The 21,605-nt window shown below is 28.7% G+C and overlaps 3 protein-coding genes across 4 annotated transcripts; 1 reads left to right on the top strand and 2 right to left on the bottom strand.

The window, feature by feature from the left end:
- Positions 1–3,024: 3,024 nt before the first annotated feature.
- Positions 3,025–5,083, top strand: LOC111316293 (reticulon-like protein B3). The gene is made up of 5 exons (XM_022918299.2): positions 3,025–3,331; positions 3,881–4,061; positions 4,147–4,288; positions 4,597–4,666; positions 4,740–5,083. Exons 1-5 carry the CDS (start codon positions 3,154–3,156, stop codon positions 4,898–4,900), a joined length of 732 nt encoding a protein of 243 aa, XP_022774034.2. The 5' UTR covers positions 3,025–3,153; the 3' UTR covers positions 4,901–5,083.
- Positions 5,084–9,805: 4,722 nt separating this feature from the next.
- On the bottom strand, positions 9,806–12,679 carry LOC111316276 (F-box protein At5g52880-like). Of its 2 annotated transcripts, none has more exons than XM_022918290.2 (6): positions 12,387–12,679; positions 11,266–11,420; positions 11,015–11,102; positions 10,664–10,893; positions 10,214–10,359; positions 9,806–10,143 (listed from the first exon to the last, which is right to left on the bottom strand). In XM_022918290.2, the coding sequence occupies exons 1-6, from the start codon at positions 12,569–12,571 to the stop codon at positions 10,003–10,005; spliced, it is 945 nt and encodes a 314-aa protein (XP_022774025.2). In that variant the 5' UTR covers positions 12,572–12,679; the 3' UTR covers positions 9,806–10,002. The 2 variants fall into 2 exon arrangements, with proteins under 2 accessions (XP_022774025.2, XP_022774030.2); XM_022918295.2 differs by having other exon boundaries at positions 10,664–10,863; positions 12,387–12,677.
- A 6,756-nt stretch (positions 12,680–19,435) lies between these two features.
- On the bottom strand, positions 19,436–21,058 carry LOC111316266 (putative membrane-associated kinase regulator 6). Its single transcript, XM_022918286.2, has 2 exons — positions 19,864–21,058; positions 19,436–19,773 (listed from the first exon to the last, which is right to left on the bottom strand). Exons 1-2 carry the CDS (start codon positions 20,519–20,521, stop codon positions 19,766–19,768), a joined length of 666 nt encoding a protein of 221 aa, XP_022774021.1. The 5' UTR covers positions 20,522–21,058; the 3' UTR covers positions 19,436–19,765.
- Between the last annotated feature and the right edge of the window lie 547 nt (positions 21,059–21,605).

The raw sequence follows: 21,605 nt of genomic DNA, 5'->3' as shown, positions 1-21,605 counted from the left end.
AACCATAAATCCATAAATTAATTAATAATCCTAAACCAAATAAATAAAGTAAAATAACAAAAAATTCTTTGATTTAATTTTAGACACAAATTAGAACTAGACTAAATAGAGTATCTATAGTACTTGCTACCTAATTTTCTTGTATGCTTGGAGCTGCTCACCCACTAAGAATTATTTGCTCAGCTACCTCTACTAATGTCCCATCAATGTGTAATCTCATGATGGATCAACTAGCTTGAAATCATTAAATACTACTAACTTATAACCAATATGGATTTCTTTGAGCTCAGTGTGGACTTTCTATCAACTATCAATTGCCCGCATTCCATCACTAGCCATATCTTATATAAAAGGTAAAAGGAGATCCAAGTATACTATTCTGAACTTTTTTCCTTAAATTTTCTTCATTACTTTCATTAACTCCCATCTTCTTTTTTAACCCTAATATATTTTATCTTATTTATTTAAATGTCGGAATGCATCTTGAAGAACAAACTTCGATGCCTCTTAGCCATGCTTTCCTTGCTACAAATTCAATTTCTATCCAGCTCACCATCCAATTGAACTCCACTTCATCACTACTCAAAAGTACCATCGACAAACTGTAATGAGCATTATGTGATGCCCTACTTTAAACTTATACTTTGGTAAAGATGTCTTGTCAATGAATTTAGCGTTGCGATTAAAATGTTCCATATATTAATTTTACACTAATCGAAAAATCTTCAACTTGCTTTTCGTTCGAATTGGAAGCATAGCTATAAAAATTTTTGCCCAAAACTTGTTAAGATTATGATAGCTTTGATACAAGTTGTTAGGCAAAAAGCCCCTAATAAAATTAAACATTCATGCTAATAGAAACAAAACCAAACAATCAATCAATTACACAAGAGATATCAATTTAACATGGTTAAGCCAATTGGCTTATATCCACGGATGAGAGAAAAGATTTACTAGTTGTATAAAATTACAAACATACAATTTGAATCAACCACTCAATAATTAATACCTATAGTCTTTCTCATTCTTCTTTTATCTTATGGAATATTCTCAATAAACCTGATGATTTGTGTATTTATGCCATGTAAAATGCTAAAATTAGAGTATTTGTATCATGTTTTACACGAAAATTGTATATCACAAGTCGTGTTGACACAAAAACATGAAATATATATATTTTTGTTTTATTAAACCCATATATAGTTATTGCAAAAATTTTAAGTCGTGTAACCTTTGTGTTTTCTTTTCATATCATGTTTGTGTCATATCGTTATGTTATGTTTTAGATTGTCAGGTTTAATTCTTAACCCAAACAAATGCACACTCGTGCACTTATGCATCATATCTATGGAGACCATTTTATTCTTTTTTAGTCCACTCAAACGTACACTCCAATAAAGAGGTTAATCTTCTAATGTCTTTCCAATAAAATCTTATAACTTTTTTACATTTTTTACTCATACTCCATCTATTTATAACAATATTATCTTGTCTATTAAGAATTTATTTCCTTTTAGAATTCTTCATCTGTAAGTTTTCTTGTCCATCAAGAAATATTTAGTCAATCTATTCTCGAATAAATATCTATCAAAATCGCTTTTGGAATTTTAATCACTAATCCTAACAATTTCTACCGTAACTCAAATTCTATCAAATTATCAATATTCATGCTAGACATACTTGGCTCCACCTGCATTGAAAATCTCATAATAATCTTTTCTTATATCTTCACGTAAATCGATTTTTAAAATGCAAACACGAACTCTACCTTTAAATCAATCTCTTTTGGGCTTGCCTCTTTTCACGTCTTGAACCTATTCTCTAATACCAATTATTAGGATTACAACAACTTTAATATAGTTGTTAGGTAAAAAGCCCCTAATCCAATTGAACATTCACACTAGTGGAAGCATATCAAATGATCAATCAATCACACAAAAAGAAGTAATTTAACATGGTTCAGCCCAACCAATTTATATTCATGGATGAGAGAAAATATCTACTAATTATAGAGAATTACAAGTATACAATATCAATCAACCATTCAATAATTAATACATATAGTTTCTCTCATTCTCTTCTAATTTTGTGGAGTATTTTTAACTTAAATAAATACAAACTTACGTGCACTCATGCACTATATTTATGTAGCGATCTCATTCTCCTCTAGTCTACTCAAATATACATTATCAGAAAGACGTTAATCTCTTAATGTCTATCCAATAAAACCTTACAACTATTTTATATCTTTTTCTCATATTCTACCATTTATAAACATGCTAACTAGCCTATCAAGACTTTTTCTCTTCTTATAATTTTTTTTTTACAAGTCTTCTTATCTATCAAATAATAACTAATCAATCTCATCTTGAACAAATTTTTATCAAAATCTCTTCTGAAATTTGAATCACTATTCTCCATAAAGTTAAAGATTGACATAAAGTACAATCAATTGATATATCCTAAAGCCTTTAATGTTTGTCATTGTTTGCTTGGAGGATTAGATTTAAAACACTTGAGGTAGTATTCAGGCAATGAAGTGTTGCTAAATACATTGTTGATTAGAGGATCATCTCTATTAGCAAACATTGGTTTTTTCTTTAAATTCTCTCCCTACTTTTTTTAATTGATCTCTTAGATGATTGAAGAATGGTATTCACAAAGAAAATTATTAGAATGAAGATAAAAAAAATGAAGAAAATGGACAGGGAACCTACAACCTAGGGCACAAAATGAAGATAATACAATTGTAAGGGAGAAGTTATGGCTCAGTAAGCAATTGAATGTTAATCCGTTTTCATACATGGATTTTAAACTTTAACCCATATCATTCATATTCTTTCTTATTAGTTTTATTTCCGTATCACGTCCAAAATTACAAAACCCAAATAGAAAAAGTGGCGGGCCCCATTGATGGCCAGTTACCAGAGAAATAACATAACTCAATTAAGAAATTACTGGCGCCTGCAGTTTCCTTGTTTTCGGTTATACTCGTAAGGCTCGTCTCATCCCAACCCGAACCTAAGCTTCGGATTCCCATTCCCCCTCCCCCCAACGCTACAAATTTAAACGCCTCGGTTTGCGTCACCTACTGTTCTTTCGCTCTGAAAAACCCGATACCCCTCGTTTTGTTTGATCCAACGCAGACATCCAATGGCGGACCGCGAAGAGACGCTGAGGGAGATGATCGCCCAGAAGATCCACGGCGATTCCTCATCCTCTTCCGATTCCGACGACGACAAGCTCTCTCACGCTGACGTTCTCAAATCCGAAGTTTATCGCCTCTTTGGCAGAGAGAAGCCTCTTCACCAAGTCTTAGGCGCTGGAAAACGTACTCACAATCTAAATCTTAACCTATCTCTTAGGATTTATCATTTTATTTGTTTAGATTCTGCGAAATTATTTTATCAATTGTTTTTGTGATATTTGGTCATTTAAATGAATGTCGGTTGCATTTTATGACATGCTCTGTTTTGTTTATTGATTTTATCTGCCTTTTAAATTATGGAATTGCTAAAGTAATTTATTCCGATCAGATCGTTGCTAGTTTTTTCAAATCATGCATTTTCTTACGTTTTTTATTTAGTCCAGATACGAAATCTTTCTAAGCTATGATTTCAGCGAAATTGTGTTGATTTTTGTGCTTTTTTTTTTTGACGTTTATGTGATTTGTGAATTATGAATGCATCGTTCATAGTTTTGAATCTGTTCTTCATTTGAAGGGAAGTTTTGTTGAATCTTTCTAAAAGGATAATATTATGAATTTATCAATCAATATTTCTTGGCAAAAGCTTATGGCAAAAATTCTGTACCATCCTATTATTTATCTATTTTCTATTGTTTATTATCATCTTTCTGTTAATTGAATCTTGTTTTGCAGTTGCTGATGTCCTTCTATGGAGGAACAAGAAAATTTCTGGAAGTGTGCTTGGTGGTGCAACAGCATTGTGGGTTCTCTTTGAAATGCTTGAATACCATTTAATCACTCTGCTTTGCCATATCTTGATACTCTCTTTATCAATGCTTTTCCTGTGGTCTAATGTCTCTAACTTCATCGACAAGTAAGGTTTTCAAACATTCTTCTTTATGTCCTTATGGTTGTGTGATTGAATTTTGTTGTAACGTACAACTTTGTTCGATACGAAGTTCTCCACCAAACATTCCAGAAGTTGTACTTCCTGAAAAGTGTGTCCTTGAAGTTGCATCTGCTGTCAGAATTGAAATTAACCGAGCTCTAGATGTTGTGCGAGACATTGCATCTGGAAGAGATTTGAAGACGTTTCTTGGTGTATGTTAATATCTGCCTTGATTTCTTCTAGTTGCCGTGCTATTTTGACTAAAGTTTAGACCTCACAATCCACCTATTCGTGGCCTGCATAACATGAGAAATTTACGTATTTACGTCATATTTTATAAAAAATTATATACTATAATTCGTGTGTAAATAAAAAATATGAAATTTATTTTTTTATTTTTTTTAAATTCATATAATTTTTGCTAACATTTTTTTTTGGAATTATTTTTATATTATATTTTAAATTGTCAAGTCTAATTAAGATTACTTACTAGGAATTGCTTTGCTGTTATGTTCCATAGGTTATTGCTGGATTATGGATTCTGTCAATTGTGGGCAATTGTTGTGACTTCTTGACATTGTTCTACATAGGTAATGAATTTGATTATTATATATTTTAAACTTTCTGGCTTTTATAACTGAGGCTAGATTGATTTTATGACAGTATTTGTTCTGCTACATACTGTGCCGGTGTTTTATGAGAAATATGAGGACAAGGTTGATTCATTTTCTGAGAAGGCAATAGTTGAGATCAAGAAGCAGTATGCAGTATTTGATGAGAAGGTTCTGAGTAAGATTCCATTGAAAGAGAAGAAGAAAGATTAGACGACATGAAAGTTTCTTTCTTTTCTTTTTTTCTTTTTTTTTTTTCTGAAATCAATTAACTATGGCATTTTGATCAAACCCTCTTGAGTCCCAGTTTCTACTTAATCTTTTAGCTGAACATTTCCTCATTGAATATGGCATTTAATGATGATTAGTTTAGATCACATGGTTTTGCGTTGTTAATTTTTTAATCTATTATTGATGCCCACATTGAATTCTTGGCTTTTAGAATTATGTTATTTAACGCGATCTTTAAATGTTGTACTGAATTTAAGAATTACAATAACCTTTTCTTTTAAAAAAAGAATTACAAGAACCTTTTCCCGATGCATTATATGGAATTATAAAACATACAAAGTATGCGCTTGGAGATGTACCAATCTAAACGGCAACTGGAATTACAAATACCTATTGAGGTGAAATAGGCTTATTCAGCTGGCTTTTATATTTGAACGTACCGTCTCGTACAGCCTGTTGCGGTGAGTTTGGACTAAGAATTTTAAAATTTTAAAAAATTTGGAAATAAAAATATTTTAAATTACATCGTTTCAAAATGCTAATTTAAAAAAAATTGAATTTTATGAAATAATAATAATAATAATAATATGACTATCAATATATTTGTAAAATGTATAGATATTATTAATAATATAAAAAATAAAAAATATATTAGAGTTAAATAAAATGATTTTTTTTTAAGTTTTATATTTTGTGGCGAGTTACGTGGAAGGGATGAAAATTTTGGAAGAATTTTAAAAATTTACCTCTTTAGGTGGAATTTCAAGAGTGAATTCGACTCTTGAAATTCCTCCTAAAATTTAAAATTTTCTCTTGTTTTTATTCAAATAAATAAATTTATTTTAAAAAATTTTAAATCATAATTGAAATGAAATTTGTAATCCAAATGTCTCATCTAAACATACCCTTGAGATGAATCTGGGTTGAAAATTTTAAAATTTGAAGAATTTAAAAATGCATTAATTCAAAATAACAGAATTTATAATTTCATTATTTAGATAATTACTTTTTAGAAAGATATTTTAAATATTAAAATTTGATAAGATAACAAATGTTATAATGGATAAGTAATGATATTAAAGATCTAAAAAGCAAAGTATTAAAAATATATATATAATATGAGTGTTATTAGATTTGTAAAAATATATAAATATTACTGAAAATAAAAAAAATTAAACAAAATTTAAAATAAAATTTTGTAATTAAAGTTAAAGAAAACAAAAATTGCGTAAAAAAATATATATACATATATACATAATAAATGTTGACTTCTTATTATAAAACTAAAAACTTTTACAAATTTCACCTCCGTAAATAAAATTTGAGAAAAAAAAATTGAACTTTCCAACATTCTTCATTCAAATTCAAAAAATATTGACATTTTTAATTTTTATTATTTCAAAAAAAATAATTTTATTTTAAAATTTTAAAAATTCCTCTACAAATAAAATTCCTCTTAAATATTTCTCATCCAAATCACATACTTAGAGCCCACAATATCCCCTGTTGATCATTAATTCTCATAGATGGTTATCATCTGCCGCTAAATTTCATGTCGTTCCAATAGGGCACCCAAAAGTCACTAAACTGAGCAACAAAAATGATTTAAGGGAATCGGGGAGGATGCCTTCTTCTATCTATTACATCTTTGAGCTGATAAGTTTATACTCGCACGTGGATGATAAATACGTCAATATCATTATTTGAAATTGAATTTTTATCAAAATAATAATAATAAATATTTAGTGCAAATTATAATATAGAACCATTATTATTATATCAAATAATTAAATTTATTTAGTTTATTTAAATTTAATAAAAGAATAGAGTTAGAAAATCTATTAGTTTTTTTTTTAATGCCATTAACTATTACACCCCTTTTTCTTTTTTGCAAGATCTAGTAGATGGTTTTTTCGTTTTGGTACATTTTTTATATATTAATTTCTTTTAATTTTGAATTTCAATTATATATCATATATATATGTATATTCTAGTATATATAAATACTAGATTATAACTCGTGCAATGCACAAAATAATTTTATTTATTTAATATAAATATATATATATTAGTTTTTTTTAAAGTTATATTCAAATCTTTAATACACATAGCATATGAAAAATTTATATATATTCACTTGTCATTAAAAAATAAAACTTTATAAAAATAGTAAGAAAAAAATTGTATCTTTTTTCTTATATTTTTGTTTACAATAATATTTATACACCTGTAATATTATATCAAATAAAAATAAATTATGCATTTTTAAAAAAAATAAATATATATTATTGAATGATAATTAAATAATAAAAAAGTATTAAAATACTTTTACTTTAGTAATATTAACTAAAGTTACTTAAATTTTTAATGTCTTATATAAATTTTTTAAAAGGATAATTTTTTAAATCAAGATAAAAAGATTATGAAAGATTTGATAAACTTAATCTTTACAAATTTAAAATATGTTTGAAAGATTTTGATAATTAAATTTTTTTTTGAATAATGTTATTCAATAAACAACTAAAAATATTTATTAAAAAAATAAAATTCATATTTTTATATTTTTAATATAAAAAAATCTCTAAATTGATGTGATTTTTAATTATAATTTGAATAATTTTGATATCTGAATAAATTTAAAATTATCTAATTTGTAATTAAAAAAAACTATCTTATTTTTTAAAAGAACTATCCTATGTGTCATTTAAAAGAGTTGTCTACATAAGTGCTTATGTGATAAACTTATTTATGTATATTGTTATAATATATATATATATATATATATATATATTAGATTTGATAAGATTTATCACGTGATTGTCTACATAGATAATTTTTTTAAATGACATGTAAAATAGCTTTTTAAATGAGTAAAATAGTTTTTTAATTATAAATTAAATAATTTTAAAATTTCTCAAATAGCAAAATAATTCAAATTATAATTGAAAATCAAATTATTCTAGATATATGTTTTTTAAAATTAAAAATTTGAAATATGAATTTTATCTTCATAATAAATAATTTTAATTGTTTATCAAATAATCTTATTTAAGAAATTATTTAATTATCAAAATCTTTCAACATGTTTAAATATTACAAAGATTAAATTTATCTAAATCTTCCAACAATTCTTTTTATTTTGATTTGAATCAATAAAAAATTATCTTTCGAAAATTTATGTAAGAGATTGAAAATTCAAATAACTTTTCATATTAAATGTTTAAAATAAGAAGACTATAAAAAGGATTATATTTAACTCAATTTTAATTATCAAATTTATACTTCAAATATATACAAAAATTTTGATTTCATCTTTATTACTTATTATATCTCTTTTAAATTAAAAAAATTAATTTAAAAATTATTTATTCAATTCTAATTGTCATTCAATAGTTCTTCTACAAGTTTAAGAATATAAATGCAATGTGTTATATCAATTTTTTTTTCATTTTATAACTTTTTTAAAAGTAAATTCCATTACTATTGTAATTTATTTTTTTGTTTTACATTTTTTTCAAGATATATTTTGTTACTATTGTAGTTTCTTAATTATGAAAAATGATATTTTTTTCAAAATTTTTTCATATATTTCTTAATATTTTCATATTTTGTACAACAATTTGATCAAAATTATAAAAGTGAAAGTATATTAATATTTCTTTTATTATTTAAATTATCATTTAATAATATATATGTTTTGTTTTTTAAAGAAAAATATAATTTGTTTTTATTTGATATATCTTGCAAGTATATAAATATTATTGTAGATAATATTGTCCAAAGGGAAGATATGATATTTTTTCTTACTTTTTTCAAAATGTTTATTTTTTAAATTAGTATATATAAATTTTATATATGTTATAAATTTTAAAAATTTTAATATAATTTTGAAAAAAAACTAATTTATATGTATATACTTATATTAAATAAATAAAATTATTTCGTATATCATACGGATAAAAATCTAATTACAATATATAAAAATAACTAATTTGTTATGGCACATAGATAACATCACTATGTTATGTTAGATGATATGATAATATTACATCAATCAATCATTGGCTTCTACAATTGAGTAACCAAAAAATAAATTTTAAAAACATTGATGATTAAATTATTATTTTTTATAGTTGGATGATCAAACTAAAAATTTATCTAAAGTTTAATGATTAATCATGTAATTTACTCTATATTTTTCTTAATCTATTTAGGTCATAATTACATTTTAGCGGTTAGAAATATTTTATTTTCTTATTTACCTTCATCTTTATAAATCGAACAAAATTAAAAAATTACAAAAAACTTTTACGAATACTTTGATATTAACAAATATATTTAAAGATAATAAAATAGTTTGTAATTGACGAGTTTTAATCTGTTAAGATCTGATAAGATTGAATATATTTTTAAAATTAAAAGTCAAGTCGAAAGCGAGTCAAGATTTTTTTTAAAATCAAATTTTGATTGATGTAAGGTTTTAGGTTCCACTGTTCCAACCAAATATGAGTATATATAAAAAAATATATTTTTATTATTTATTTAATTATTTAATTATATATATTATTATATTAAAAATTTATTATTTAATAGTTAATTTATATTAAAAATAATATTTTTTAATTATTATATTAAATTAAAATTATTAAATAATTTTAAATAAAATGAAATTAGTTACAATTTATAAATATATGATTAGATAGAATAAAAAAAATATTTTAATGTCAAGTTAGATCGAAATCGGATGTAAATGTTATGAGATTGGATCGAACAAAAACCTATTCCGACTTATTGCCATTCCTGACCGTATTACATATAGTTAATATGTAGCAATATAAACAGTACATTCACCTTCATATCTGCAAACATTGAAAAATTACACCCATAGAAACACAACTTCCACATCTATTTTTATTATATAAAATCTACGGTAAGTCCAATGTCAGCAAAATGATATCTACAGATAGTTACATTACTCTGTCCGGTAGAAAGAACATTCATGTACATGGGTCAACTCCAACGATCAATGAAACCGTCCATCTCTGTAGGCTATCTTCTTTACGAAAGATTCTACTAAAATACTTCTAAACAATGGGCTTTTTCTCCCATCTACATATGTTTCTAGGATAAGCCCATAATCTAGAAATGGGTTCTTCATCTGACTCGCTATCGCTATCTGAAGAAGATATCATTGATATACAACCGTCCGTTATGTACTCGACAACCTGAACCATGGGGAACGTTTAGTGTACATGAAATGAAAACCTAAAAGCAGCAATATGAAATTACAAATACCTGGTGGGGTGAAATAGGCTTAATCAGCAGGCTTTCATATTTCAGCTCACATTGTCTATCAGAGCATTTCCAGTTGTTGAGCCAAACAACCGTGTTACAATGCCCACAATAACCCCTATTGGACATTAATTTCTTTGAAAAAGTGCCTGATATTCAGAACATTATTTAAACGACTGTAAGATGGGAAAGATGATTTGCAAGTGAAATATTCAAAAGTGTGCACCGCCATGCTAGAGAGATTCTGGGAGGTCCATCTTGAGAAGATATAAAAAAGCTTACAAACATTGTTTGCAGCAACACTTAGAATGCATATGAATCATTAACAAAGTGATTACACATAAATTATGTGTATATGGATCATTAACAAAGTGATTACACATAAAATTATACACGTATGGATCATTACAAAAGTGATTAGACATAACATATAAGTCCACATATACTGCATACCTATATATGCTCTTTTAAATGTCTCTTTCCAATCAATATGGGTCTGTGAAACGAAATTCTCCTCCAGAAACGTACAATCCTCTTTCAGCAATCTGCCACCCCACTGCATCTTAGTCCTAGAATAATTGCCAGATCTGCCAAAGACTATGGTATATTGCAATTTCCATAGATGGTTATCATTTGCTACTAAATTCCATGACCTTCCAAAAGAGCAACCAAAAGTAACTAAACTAAGCAACAAAAATTTTAAAGGAATCAGAAAAGGATGCCAACTGCTATCTATTACAACTTTAAACTAGTAAATGCATCATAATAATGGAAAGCCAGCATCAAAAAGGGAGGAAAAGTTACCAGCAGACTTGTGCTACAGAGATTAAAGATTGCAAATCCAGTAAACTAAATATATAAACAAGAACATCTTGAGGCAATTGGGCAGACCCTGAAATATATAGGGAGGTAAAAACATGAGTAGTAGTTTGAAAAAAAAAAAAAAGATATTTGATTAACACCAACTATATGGTTACCGTTCTCAACTTTATACTGTGAAATTCAGTTTGGCTAAGAGCCTAAGACATTGAGTGGCACCTATTTAAAAAGTTTACCTTTTTCTTCCCTGTGTGCTTTCCTTCGTCTTGTATGAGCAACCTTTGCATGCTTAAACTCTGTAACAACCAAACTCTTCTTCTGTTTTGGCAAAGTAGCTTCTGCACTCTGCAGTAGGAGATGAGCTGCTGCAACAGCACCACCTGTCTGCATTCTAAATTTACAATAAACTTCATAAATACAAGAAATAAAAAAAAAAAAACAAAAACGATGAACTATATTATCTGTATGATAGTGTATACATAGTGTGATATAACAATCAACCCAAAACATATAAAGTTCCCACTTCTCATTCAATCAATACTGTTATGAAGCAGTCTCATCTATCATTCAATTGTCCACCCCTAACCGACAGATACTAGTTCTTAATAGCATGAACAACCGTGCATGTGTTGATTATGTAATAATCAACCCAAAGCCTAAATTCCCATATAATCAACGATGTTTTGAAGCAATCATCTATATCAATGTCCCCCTTTTTCCCCCTTCCCACCCCCAAAAACAGATTAAAACCAACAAATACTAGTTCTTAATGTAATTGGGAGTAGTTTAAACTAAGATTTAAGGCCACTCAAACCAGTTCCTGAATACAATAGAGAATAATTCAATAAAATGAAAGTAATAATCATACGTCCAATTTGATTTAAAGCATGACCACATACTGAATCATGTGCTAAAACTTTTTGTAAATGGAGATATGTCAATCCTTAATATAAAGATACTGATGAAGCATGCATATCATGCTTGACAGATATTGGGGTGTGCCATGCGATCAACTCTCCTTAAGCTCAACCATTTTGAAAGCTTTTTTTTTTTTTTTTCCAAATACGGTCTACCATTGATTAATGAGTGCCCAATTTGATTCAACATACATGTAAAAGCTTGATACAACACAGCCAATTTGAAAAGAAACTTCATAAAATTCAAGCTTCCAACTTAATCAAACTTCATCCAGATACCTATAAGAAAATTAAGGCCGCAAATTGAACCCAAAATTAATTGGGACAGGAACAATCATATAGAAATGTACTAAATTATTAACATTCATAAAGAATACACACTGGGTAGAGACAAGACAAAATTCAGAAAAAGAACTAACAAAAAGGGGGGGGGGGCTTACTCGGGAAGGAGACGAAAGGCGGAGAGAATATCTTGAAAGATGAGGGATTGGAGATTTTTGGGGAGTTTACTATAAGCGCCTCTGAGAATGAAGCTGAGCTCTTTACATGCTATTGGGTATCGGTAGACTCTCGGCAGTGATTCCCCAAGACAAATCTTTCGGTATCTCTCCGTTGGATCTGACATTTCAGGGATTGAACAGATTACAACATTCGACGGAGGAATGTAAGCGAGAAGACTAACTTTTATTGGTATGGGAATTAGGGTCTGGGCACCTTTTTGCCCGTGGGTGCCATTTGGATAACATCCTTTAAGTCTCAAGGCCTTAAGCCCATCAGCCCTCGAGTTGGCGTGCGAAGGGTCCAGGGCAATGGCTGGAACCAGTGGGGGAGTTTCAAAGTTAATACCCCATTGTTCTTTTTTTATTTCCTAACATATCCCAAACATAAAATTTTGTTTTTTTTTTCAAATTTAAATATCTTTATTTTGTTAGATTTATGTTAAATAAAATTGTTTAGATTTTAAATTTTAAATAATATTAAATTTTATATATAAATATTTTTCAAATATTCATTTATAAACATATTACAAATCCATTTATAATATTTTATAAAAATTTTTTTATTCTTGGATCAAAATTAAATTCATTACTTACACTTAACCGTTTTGATCCAAAGATAAAAAAAAAATGTAACTCTTACACTACTATAACTAGATCCCTTCTCTTATCTATAAATAAATAATTTAATAATTTTTAATAATTTATTAACTTTTTAAATATGCCATAAATTCTGTTATATATAAATTTTAATTTAATATTTTTAATAATCAATTATTTTCATCTAAGCTCATTTATCATTATTGATTTTAATATTTACATTTCAGTGCTCAATTTTCACCATAACCAAAAAAAAAAAAAAAACCCTCTTCTCAGTGGCCGATCACCCAAACTTTTGAAAGCCCTTTAAGATATGCTACACATTATAATAATTTTATAAGTATTTATATTAAATTAAATTAAAATTGTTATTTATTAATTTTATTTTTTTTATCTCTGACCTAATTTTATGTATTATGATTTAAAATAAATAAATTATATAATTATTTGTTTATGTATTGTATCTAAAATCATTATTCACAAACCTTTAATTAAAAGCAATAAACTTATCATAAATATTGAGTTACAGCTATGTAAATTAAAAAAAAAAAAACAAATTAATCTTTTTAGATTTTTTAACAAAATTCTATACCTTCAACCACTAACCAAGGGTGTATTGTTTTTCATTTTAGTCCACTGCATTTATCTATTCATATTTTTGTGACCATTTTTATTTCTTTTTTTGTTTGATAAATCCCCAAATGAACTATATTAATTATTAAGATTTTTCTTTTTTTTTTTGAAGTATCAAGTATTCATGCTCGACACATATACCATAAACATAAATACGAGGGTCAAACAATCTAAATATAAATTTTTTTTTATAAATTGAGAATTTTTGTGTTGAATATATATCCGTATTTGATATTCACTTTGAATAATATAACAAATAAAAAATATATATAATCTTAAATGACCGCAAAACCAAATGTCGAGCCCTGGCACCGCCTCTCCTATAAAAAAGAAAAGTTTGCATACTTGTGAGCTTTTAACTTCCTGTCCGTAATTTGTCCAAGACTTGCGTGTCTTCTCATGCATGGTTGCAGCCTTGCAGGGTTCTGGATACGCAAATTTGATGATATTTTTGCATGCTTTCCTAGTCCTGTATAAAGTCTGGAGATGGATTATATAATATACATATATATATGTATATACACTAATAGAAGAACAAAAATTAAAGTTCACCAACCAGTTGTTCCTCTAATAAAGTGTAATAAGGAGCACGAGGATTCTGAAAATATAGAAGACTCGATCGGTCCCCTGGATGTTCATTAATTTATATTCTCGTTTAAGTAATTCCTAAGAAGACTCTGCATCTTGGCAATGAAGTTATGAGTTAATAATTTTCATAAAATGAGGATTGATAGCATCAGAAATCCTTAATTAATGTCATTGTTGAACAAAATTTAATACTATATGTGAAGTTTATTTGGTGATTTTTCTCCTGTAGATCATCACATTGGTACTTGAGTTGCAGCTAGTAGTATAGCCCTCTCATTTAGTAATATAGGGACATTGCCTTGCAGATTTACAAGTAAATTTTTTGTCTTGTGATCTCCAGAACACTTTCATCAGAAATAATCTGAGTCCTTCAATTTTACATTGAGAACGCAACTGCGAAAGCCTATATCCTCATCTCGTAGATCCATCATTGTAAGCACCATTTTGTATTATTTGTATTATTATTTCTTTCTTTTTCTATTTTTCTGTTTTTTTTTTTGTTTCTTTCTTTTTCCTTCTTCTTCTTCTTTTCTGTTCTGATCAGTTTAACAAAAAATGCGAGTACATTAAATGCACTCTCCCTTAAAGTCTAAAATTACCACCGCCACCATCAGCAGTCGTATAAAATCTTATCTAATTTGATAGCGTAAATTTTGGGTTAAAAATATGAGATTTAAATATAAAAAAATCTAAAATTTGAATCTCAAAAAGCTCTATAAATAGAGCTCATTTCCTATATGATTGAAGGGAGAGGAGGATCGAAACAAAAATTTATCAAAAAAATTTTTTAGAAAAAAAAAAAAACATTATGTCAAAAAAGATACCCTGTAAAAAAGTTTAAAAAAAGTAAAAAATTCAAAAACATAATCCCTTGGAACAGGGAACGGGGAACGCAGCACCGGTATAAAAAAAAAACACACAAACACAAAAAAAAGTTTGCTCGAAAGATCTGCGTCGTTTGGGATACTTTCAGGTGAAACGGATGTTAGATCTGTGTTTAGGGGGTTGAAGAGAATATTTTAGGTAATTTTAGCTTTTTATGATCACTGATGACAGCAGTCGACGACCAGCGATGACGACGACGGTACCCGATCGGTCTCTTGCATTTTGGCTAAAAAAAGGATTTTTTTTTATGAGAGATGAGAGAATGGTTGAAAATTTTTTTTGGGCCTTTTATATAAATTGCTAGAATCAAAACGACGCTGCTTCAAGACTAAAACAACGTTGTTTTGAGCCTTGAGGATTCGCGTGTCAACTCGTAACTCTATCCGAGGTCCATGCACCCGACTCGGTGACTCGCGTCCCTTCAACTACTGCAACCACCACCAGCAGCCATATAAAATCCTACCTAACTTGATAGCGTGAATTTTATGTTAAAAATATGAGATTTAAATTCCAGAAAATCCGAGATTTGAATCTTAGAAAGTTTTATAAATAAAGCTCATTTCCTGCATGATTGAAGGGAGAGGAGGATCGAAACAAAAAATTATCAAAAAATTTTTTCAGAATAAAAAAAAATATTCTGTCAAAAAAGATACCCTGCAAAAAAAATAAAAAAAATAAAAAATCCAAAAACACAATCCCTTAGAACAGGGAACGCAGTGCTAGCATAAAAAAAAAAAAACAACACACAAACACAAAAAAAAAGTTTGCCCAAAAGATCTGCATTGTTTGGGATACTTTCAGGTGAAAACAGAGGTTAGATTTGTGTTTAAGGGGTTGAGGAGAACATTTTAGGTGATTTTGATTTTTTACGATCACTGATGACGGCAATCAATGACCAGAAATGGTGACAACGACACCTAGTCAGCCACCTGCGTTTTGGCTAAAAAAAGGGTTTTTTGTGTGAGAGATGAGAGAATGGCTAAAATTTTTTTTTGGGCATTTTATATAAAATTGCTAGAATCAAAACGACATCGTTTCAATAAGGACCAAAACAACGTTGTTTTGAGCCCTAAAGATCCACGTGTTAACCCATAACCTGACCCTGGGTCCGCGCACTTGACCCGGTGACCCGCATCCCTTCAGTCTCTGATCGATCCAGTCGAACCGTCCCAGACCAAGTCAGATCGGTTCTGAACCAACCAAACTGGATTGAGCCGCCAAATTGATTGGACCAGCTTTGATAGGACCGTTGATCGGTCCGATTTAGGTAAAAAAATTTTTGAAATTTTTTATTTTTTATATATTATTTTATTAATATTTATGCATATTAAAATATTTATATTTGTTAGATTAAATTATGAAATATGTAGTTAAATTTTTTTATAATTTTGTTAAATTTTAAAATAAACTTATAAAATAAAAATAAACCTTAAAAATTTTAAAAATAATAAAAATATAAGAAATTTTTTTTTTATCCGACGATGAGATTCAAAGGTACTCCGAATAGTGATGCCTACGAAATCTTTAGGTAAAAGGATTTTTTTTAAATACTACCAATGCATTAGAGTATTTACAAAAAGATTTTCAATACAATAAAAATTTTCTTTTTATAAAAATAAAAAAAATAAAAAATTAATTAATTTATTATTAAAAAATAGTAATATAAATAATAAAAAAGAAAATTTTATCTAATGATGTGATTCTAAAAGTATTTCGAGTAGTGATGCTTTACGAAATCCCTAGATGAAAAGATTTTTTTTTTTTAATATAACCAGTGTATTGAAATATTTATAGAAAAACTTTAATATAATAAAAATTCTTTTTTTCTTCAAAAATTTAAATTAAAAATAAAAATTAATAAAATAATTAATAAAATTTCTAAAAAAAGAGAATAAAATATGTGCATTAATATGGTAACATTCTGCATTACATGCATGATATAACTTTTTTACAAAAAGTAAATTTGAGCCTCCGATGATGAGATTTTAAGGTATTTCGAGAAGCGATGCTTAAGAAATCTTTAGGTGAGAAAAAGTTCTTTTAATGTTATCAACGTATTAAAACATTTTAAGAATTATTTTGATAAAAGGATTCTAATTTATTTTTCTTGAATAAAATTTGAGCACTAAAAAATACATTAAAAAATAATTTCTAATAAATTAAAAATAAAAAAAATTATTTAAAAAATTATTTTTCAAATACAAAAAATAAGACTGTTTTTATTGAAATCAATAAATAATACATAATTAATTGGTACCGTTTTAAATGGACATTATGAAGATTTTAATTTTTTTTCATACGTAATCGACTCTCGAATTTATACTGTTACGTAGATCCTAAAATTTTTATTTTAAAAAATTTTAATTAATTTTAAAATTTTATTAAAAAAATATATTTTAATTGATAACCAATCATATTTAACTAAAAAACATTAATGACAACTCTATTTTTTTTTATTTAGTTTTTAAATTCTTCGAACGATATAAATCCGTTATGACAATCATTAATGTCATATTGGAGACAAACACTGATACGACAAAGCTAATGTCTTGTTAGCAGCTACAGTGACTGAAAATATATAGCCGCGACAAGTAGCATGTGTGAGGTTTCGGTCCCCACCTATGCTGATGTAGCAATTAGCAAGGTGAAAAACAATGTCATATTGCTACGCTTGGTTGTGCTTCTTTTGTTGAGAAGCAGCAAATCCAACATGGAAGACAAAATTAAGTAGATTGACACAGAAAACCATTGTTATCAGAACTTGGCGTTTCTCCTAGCACAATTTGTCCATGTATCCCTATCCTGCTGGTTGGCATGTGCAGAACTTTCTCATTTCATGCCCCCTTTTTATTTTCTGCCACTTCATTCGCTGAAAACAGGCCACCTTAACTTTGCGTTATGTTACAAGCAAATGGCAGGACAACTAGGGTGGAACGGGCATGTTTGTAAGGGCACGATCCATCTCATCTTGGACCCCATGACCTAGGGGACCAGAAGTTCCTTGATTCCTTTTTCTCTCTCTCTCTATCTATCCATATATATATATACATACATATATATATATATAACGCAAAAACCTACTTTGTCAATTTCTCCCAATTATAATTTTTCAGCACAATGAGTTAGTAACACATTATCCTATCATCTGAAGAAACCCCAAATTCTTTTTATTCAATAATCACATTATCAATAAAATAAACCATAAAATCTTGAAAAAAGTTTTGAAATTAAAAAATGTTATAAACTTGTAGGAGAGATTGTATGCAGAATGATGAGGCTGCAGTTCTTGCCTTTCTTTTAGGAGTAGCAGAAATGTAGAATTATTCTTCTCTTCATACAATAATGCATGAAAATATTATGCTAGAATATTGCTGCAAATATATGGGCACAGAAAAAGCCTTAGAAATGATTGTGTTCTGAAAATCAAGTTAAAGCTCTGGCTAATGGATGGTCCAGGAGGGGTCTGCAATACAGTTAATTACTTCGGATGAGTCCAAAATCGATGCAACATGTTTCTAAAATGACATCAGGGAATCAAAAGCTTTCATAAGAATGAAGCATGTTTAACTTTAGAGTTTTTTACTTCAATAACACATTTTTCTTTTCAGTCTGTACCTGGGAAGAGTGAAAATCATATGATAATATCAAAGCCAAATGGAGGATCAACTGGCAATAAAAAGGGTCTGTTCTTGTTTAAATCAAAGCTAAGAGGAAGACTTTATATGTCATCACATAAAGTTTTGGATAATAGAAGAGAGATTTTATTCAGATATATGCAACATTTCTCTCTAATTAAGTAGGTGGGGATAGCAGTGGATATGTGAATCTACTAAATATTTAGTAAAAGGCTTGTAAGGCTTCCTTTCATGTAATCAAAACTCTCATTTGATGGGATCAAACAAACTATAAAAATCAACAATTATGAATATGGAAATTATCAGCTGTGACCATTTATGGCATCTTATCATATAATGGATATGAGTTTTTTTCCTTTTTTTTTAATAAAAAAAATTCCCTTCTAATTGATTGTGATGGAAACTAAACTTACAAAGCAGGTGAAAGAGAATTTGAGCATACTTGAAAGTTATGCTGCTTTTGGCATGTGGAGAGAGACAGTGATATTAATAATAGAGGGAGAATAAAAATGTCTATTAAATAATGATGACATTAGAGTTTGATTTTATTTTCTTTGTAATACAATTCCTCATCATAAGAAATAAAGAAGAAATTAGCTGCAAAACAAGCACATTTCATTATTCATACAAATTTATTAATTTTTTCAACTAAAGGATATGTACCCTCAATAAAATAATCATTATTTCATTAAAATTAAAACTTTACAGAAATAAAGGAAAGGATTCCTTGAAGCAGTTAGTCTTACTCTTTCGAAGAAAAAGATAAAAAACAAAATTTCAAAGTAGCATTCTTCTTTTTCCCCCTCAGGGCCAGAATTCCATGGCCAACCATTTACACAGCTTTGACTTCCTTACAGAATAAATGTACATTGTCATCCCAAAAGAAGAGAAGGAAGAGGACAAACAAGTGAACAGATAACCTCCTTGACACCTCCTATTTCCTCTCTCTCCCATGTGGATTTGAAATGGATCCTTCTCCATTCATTTTCCTGAAAACGAAATAGGAAAGAATACCAGCTTCAGAATTTGATTCCAAATACTCAAATAGAACAACAATAAGCAAAAGAAGATTAGCATACCAATAGATTTTTTGCAATGCAGAACTGCCTCATAAATTGAGCTTTCAGAATCACATGACTTTCGCCATTCATCGGTGGAGTATGCGACACTTATTCGAGGAGATGTTCCTGCTGAATATACCCAGTTCTTCATTACCTGAACTCTTGCATCAACACTTTCAGCTCTACCACTTGACTTGCAACCTCGTATTCTTCTATATAATGGCTTAAGAAAATCCAAGTATTTCAAAAATATTCGCTTGGACAATCTTCGACACCTTCTCAAAGGAGGACGATGTGTTTTACTAGCTGGAACCACAAGGTTCGGTGCGTGTGAAGAGGTAGGCAGGGTTGAAGTTGAATCAGAAACTTCATATGCCTCCATCTTCAAAGGGTTAACAAATAAAGGCATGACATAACCATTGGAAAAAAGCTCATCTGCATGAACAAGGGTGAGAGGAGTTTGTGAAATGGGAAAGTCAAACTTAAAATCTTGAGAATTTCTGAAGAATCTCCTAGAGGGTGGCATTCTTGGGTCCATCTCAATGAAGGAAGAAGCTTCATCACGTGCATCAAGAGAGGATTTGAGGGAGCTGTCTAGACTGTCTAAAGAAGGTTTTAGGTTCACTAACCAACTGTATGAAAAGCTTTCAATGGAAAGGGGCTGGGAAGTTTCCATGGCTTCCACTCTATTAATGGATGCAGGAAAACAAAGAAGAGATTGAATTTGAACTGTAAGGGAAAGGGACTAAATGTAGGCAATAGCAAAGGCCCGCCTCTTATGTAACATATCTCAAATATATACAACCATATATATATATATATATATATATGGTTGTTTGGCAAGAGATAATGAATTTTAATAATTGAAAAGGGAAAAGGAGAAAACAAACAGAAATGTGAGACCCCACTAGCACTCATAGTGCACTGTTGCATCAAACCTTTACCCCACACTTCCTTTTAACTTTGCAAAACAGATGACCTCTCATCGCAAATTTGTTTAATCCATATTCGGTAGAAATTAAAAGTAAAAAGAAATTAGGTTCATGTATGTACTTCATCTGTATCTCAAGCAGCATTTCAGAAACTAAAGCAAGCACATAACAATCTACCCTTTCTATCATTTCTCATAAATTTTATGCTATAAAAGGTGAAACAACAACAACAATGGAAAAGCAATCCCGGTTTATGAGGAGCAGGTTCATGCACAAGTATAATTTATCCAAGATGCTACTTAAAACTACAATAAAAGAGTAACTAATGTCTTCGTACTTTATAAAATTCCTCCTTCAACAAACCTAAACAACTTATTCTTATATCCTAGTAAAAGTTGTTGCTTTCACTTAGTTTGCTTTCGTTTCATCATCCGCTTGTCATGTTTTAATGTCTACAGTTTTTCTATTGGGATGGTTGAAAGGATGACTTCACCATTATGATGCTTACATCCTAACTGCTATGACTCAAGTCTCAGCTTAAAGGATAATATACCTTTTTTATACCACAATAAATGCCATTGGTACAATAAACAAAGAAACTATAAATGTGACAAAATGTATGTAGGAAATTGCTGTGTGCTTTCCTTAATCTAACATGTATGAGAACAGTTTATCTCCATACCCATACCCCCAACATGTCTCAAAATAATAATATCAAACCAACATAAAAAGAAGCAAAGGGAGAACTTTAAAGATTATAGGGAAGTACATCAAGAAAATATAATGTGCAGGCCTGCCTAATCCCATTATAATTCGTATAACCATGGA

This window comes from Durio zibethinus, chromosome 9, assembly GCF_047325235.1.
Source record: "Durio zibethinus cultivar Kanyao isolate XHJ-2024 chromosome 9, ASM4732523v1, whole genome shotgun sequence".
Taxonomy (NCBI): domain Eukaryota; kingdom Viridiplantae; phylum Streptophyta; class Magnoliopsida; order Malvales; family Malvaceae; genus Durio; species Durio zibethinus.
Note: the sequence above shows the minus strand (reverse complement) of the source record. Positions and strands in the feature narration are given on the sequence as shown.